The sequence below is a fragment of the Pararge aegeria genome, unplaced genomic scaffold (assembly GCF_905163445.1).
Source record: "Pararge aegeria unplaced genomic scaffold, ilParAegt1.1, whole genome shotgun sequence".
NCBI classification, from domain to species: domain Eukaryota; kingdom Metazoa; phylum Arthropoda; class Insecta; order Lepidoptera; family Nymphalidae; genus Pararge; species Pararge aegeria.
In genome coordinates this window covers 150,060-152,815 of record NW_024396998.1, presented here as the reverse complement: position 1 = coordinate 152,815, position 2,756 = coordinate 150,060, and the positions used below count along the sequence as shown (strand labels likewise).

The 2,756-nt window shown below is 58.6% G+C and overlaps 1 protein-coding gene across 1 annotated transcript; it reads right to left on the bottom strand.

Annotated features, from left to right (window-relative positions):
- Positions 1-328: 328 nt before the first annotated feature.
- On the bottom strand, positions 329-2,245 carry LOC120636909 (transcriptional regulatory protein AlgP-like). The gene is made up of 2 exons (XM_039908472.1): positions 678-2,245; positions 329-542 (listed from the first exon to the last, which is right to left on the bottom strand). Exons 1-2 carry the CDS (start codon positions 2,243-2,245, stop codon positions 329-331), a joined length of 1,782 nt encoding a protein of 593 aa, XP_039764406.1.
- Between the last annotated feature and the right edge of the window lie 511 nt (positions 2,246-2,756).

Below are 2,756 nucleotides of genomic sequence, written 5' to 3'. Positions count from 1 at the left end.
GGCTCCAACATTCTGAGGTATGACTCAAAGTCGGACAGAGGTCTGTTTGGGGAGAAGTATACTCCAATAAGTATCAACTCCCCCCATCCGACAGCAACGAACCCTGGTCCGTTGCGTATTGGAACCAGTGGAACCCCGTGTCCCGGCACCACGATGGCCACCGAGCCCTCAGTATCCCCAGCCCAGTTTGGTTGGGGGGGGATAAAGTAGGGCTCAGCGGCTGTCACCACTTTAATCTGCCACTCCGCCATGTGCTGCATCAGGAGATCCTGCGCACGGGCAGAGTGGTTAAGATTTGCCAGGAGGAAGTCGTTATGGCGTTCTGGCATTAAGCGTCCATTTCGATGTCCTCCGGTTCAGTCTCCTGTTGCCCATTGCCTGTGTCAGGGGCCCGGGTCAAAGGGGCCTCTTTACCCTTTGTAGGGGGTGGAGAGCACTTCAGCCCCCCCATGACATGCCCAGCTTTCCTACCCAACTGCGTGCAGACTGCACACTTCGGGTCAGCTGAGCACGAGGCCGCCTTGTGCCCATCCTTACCACATCTGAAGCACAAAGTGCTTCGGTCGGCAGGTGACGGGCAGAGAGCCCTTGTGTGACCCACCCCCATGCACTTAAAGCAGCGCATCGGGATAGGTTCCACAAGGGTAATACGGGCCGCAGACCACCCAACGACTAACCGTCCTGCCGCAATGAGCAGCTTTGCTGCGGGCACCGGGCATCGGACAAGGGATGAACCAGTCCCACTTGGTCCCATTCGAATGGCGCCAACCCTCACCTGCTCCGGTGGGACGTTTCCCTTCTCTGCCGCCACTCGCTGGACTTCTTCGGGAGTGACCGACTCGTCGAGCCCGACCAGCCGAAGTTCGGCAGTTTTCATGGGCCGGGACACCGTCACCCACTCGCCAACGAGGCCTTGCAGTTTCCCGGCCAGCTCATCCGCGGCCTTTGCACTGCCGGCTCCTGGGACCTCAATAATTCGAGCCCCGGTGGCGGATTTGCGGACCCGCACGTGATTTACCCCGACCTCCGAAAGGGCAAAGCCAGAAGTGGCTGCCTTCATGACCGTCGCATAACTTTGTGTTGCGACGGCTTCTGGCCTCAGGGTAATGACGACTGCCGAGGACTTGGGCGAGGTCAATTTACCCTTCCGGGTAGCCGGCGGAGACTTAGCAGGTGCGTGGGCTGGGACGGTAGCTTTGCGCCCAGCGGCCTTCTTGGACTTGGCCTTGGCCTTCCTCCCGACTACTTCAGACCAGGCTGGTGGAGTCGGAGCCGTTGTCCTAGCGGTCTCGGTCTCATGTGGCGCTTCCTTACGCAAGGGGGCGCTACCCTCTGCCTGTGGTGCAGGTGCAGGCTTGGTTGCCTTAGATCTTTTGGGTCTTCCCGTTGGCTGCGTCGTCGCTGGGCGAGCTGGCGATGGGCCCGCGGAAGGCTCGTCGGTAGGGCGGTGGTCTACTTTTCCCCGCTTCTTGTCTGCAGCAAGTGGGGTCCTCAATATGGGCTCCTGAGGCAGCCGCTTTTCCAGCTGTTTGAGGCGCTCGTTAACCATCCCTCCAATAGACACAAAGAGATCCCTTTTAAGGGTTTCAAGCATTTCCCCAAGAGCTGGGGAGGCCTGGGGATCCACGTCTAAGTCAGGCTGACGCATTGGAGCAGGGGATTTCTCCCTTGCGGAGAAAGAGGTCCGGAGAGCCTTGACCTCGGCACGTAAAACAGCCATCTCCTGTCGCATCCTCCTATTATCTGCCCGAAGCCTCCTAGCTTCCTCGTCAGCCGTCATTGCCTGGAGGGAATCCATGGCCGAGTAGATGATCTTAGTGGCCCGGTTTATTTCCCCCCTGACACCGCCCTTGAGGTTGCCTGATTTCTGGGTTTCACTCATTATCGAGGAAACCGCGCTCCTGGCTCTGTCAATCAATTCATCCCTTGAAAGGGCGTAGTCAATGTGCGATAGGATGGGGCTACGTTCTCGAAGCTCCTCATCCGCTGTCTGAGGCCTACTCTGAGTGGAAGGAAGACGGCGTCCCCTCTCTGCATCCGCCCCCCTCCCAGTTTTCGACCACAATTTGGCTTCAACCTCAGGCTCCACTGCCACAGCCTTCTCCGAGGGCTCCCCCTCTTCTTCATCCACCACCTCACGGGGCCGCTTTTGGGCGGCTCCAATGCCTTTCCAAGGCCCAACCAAAGCCTCCAACTCTCTATCTGCTTCCTCCGAGTCTGAATCCACAAGGGACTCAACGTCCATTCCCTCTTGCGTTGGTTTCGGCAGAACAATTTTCAGCCTAATACCAGCGGGGCGAGCTATACAACTCGTTCCCTCCTCTCCTTGTGGGCCTTCTAGCCCTCTAATATTATTCTCCACACCCTCCACACCTCCACACCCTCTATCCTCCTCTTCCTTACGACTGGTGGCCCCCCCGTATACATGGGGCCGATGCGCCACAAGTGACGCACCAAGGGATTCCCCCTTGCGGGGACCCTCCCGGGTAGATTTTTTTTCCGGTCGTGTATCCATTTTTTGTTTTTAGGCCTAATGGGGACCCTGCCCAGACACCCTAGTGGCTGCACTCCCAGCAACCATGCATCCCATCGGCGGGCATCAAACCTTGGGATTGGGGTAATTTTTTATAGAGGTTGTCTTCCTCGCAGCCCCACGCTCAGTGCGCGGGACCCCCGGTTCCGCTCAGTGCGGATTACGGGTTGCCCGACGGTGGCCGAAGCCAGCGCTCACCGGCCATGAAGACCGGAGAGCCCGC

Excerpts from the sequence above, each read along its gene's own strand:
- LOC120636909 (XM_039908472.1), bottom strand. The coding sequence starts at position 2,245 with ATGGACGTTGAGTCCCTTGTGGATTCAGACTCGGAGGAAGCAGATAGA. Across the intron at positions 543-677 it reads CTGCTCATTGCGGCAGGACG|ATGTGGTAAGGATGGGCACA; the intron begins GTTAGTCGTTGG and ends TTTGTGCTTCAG.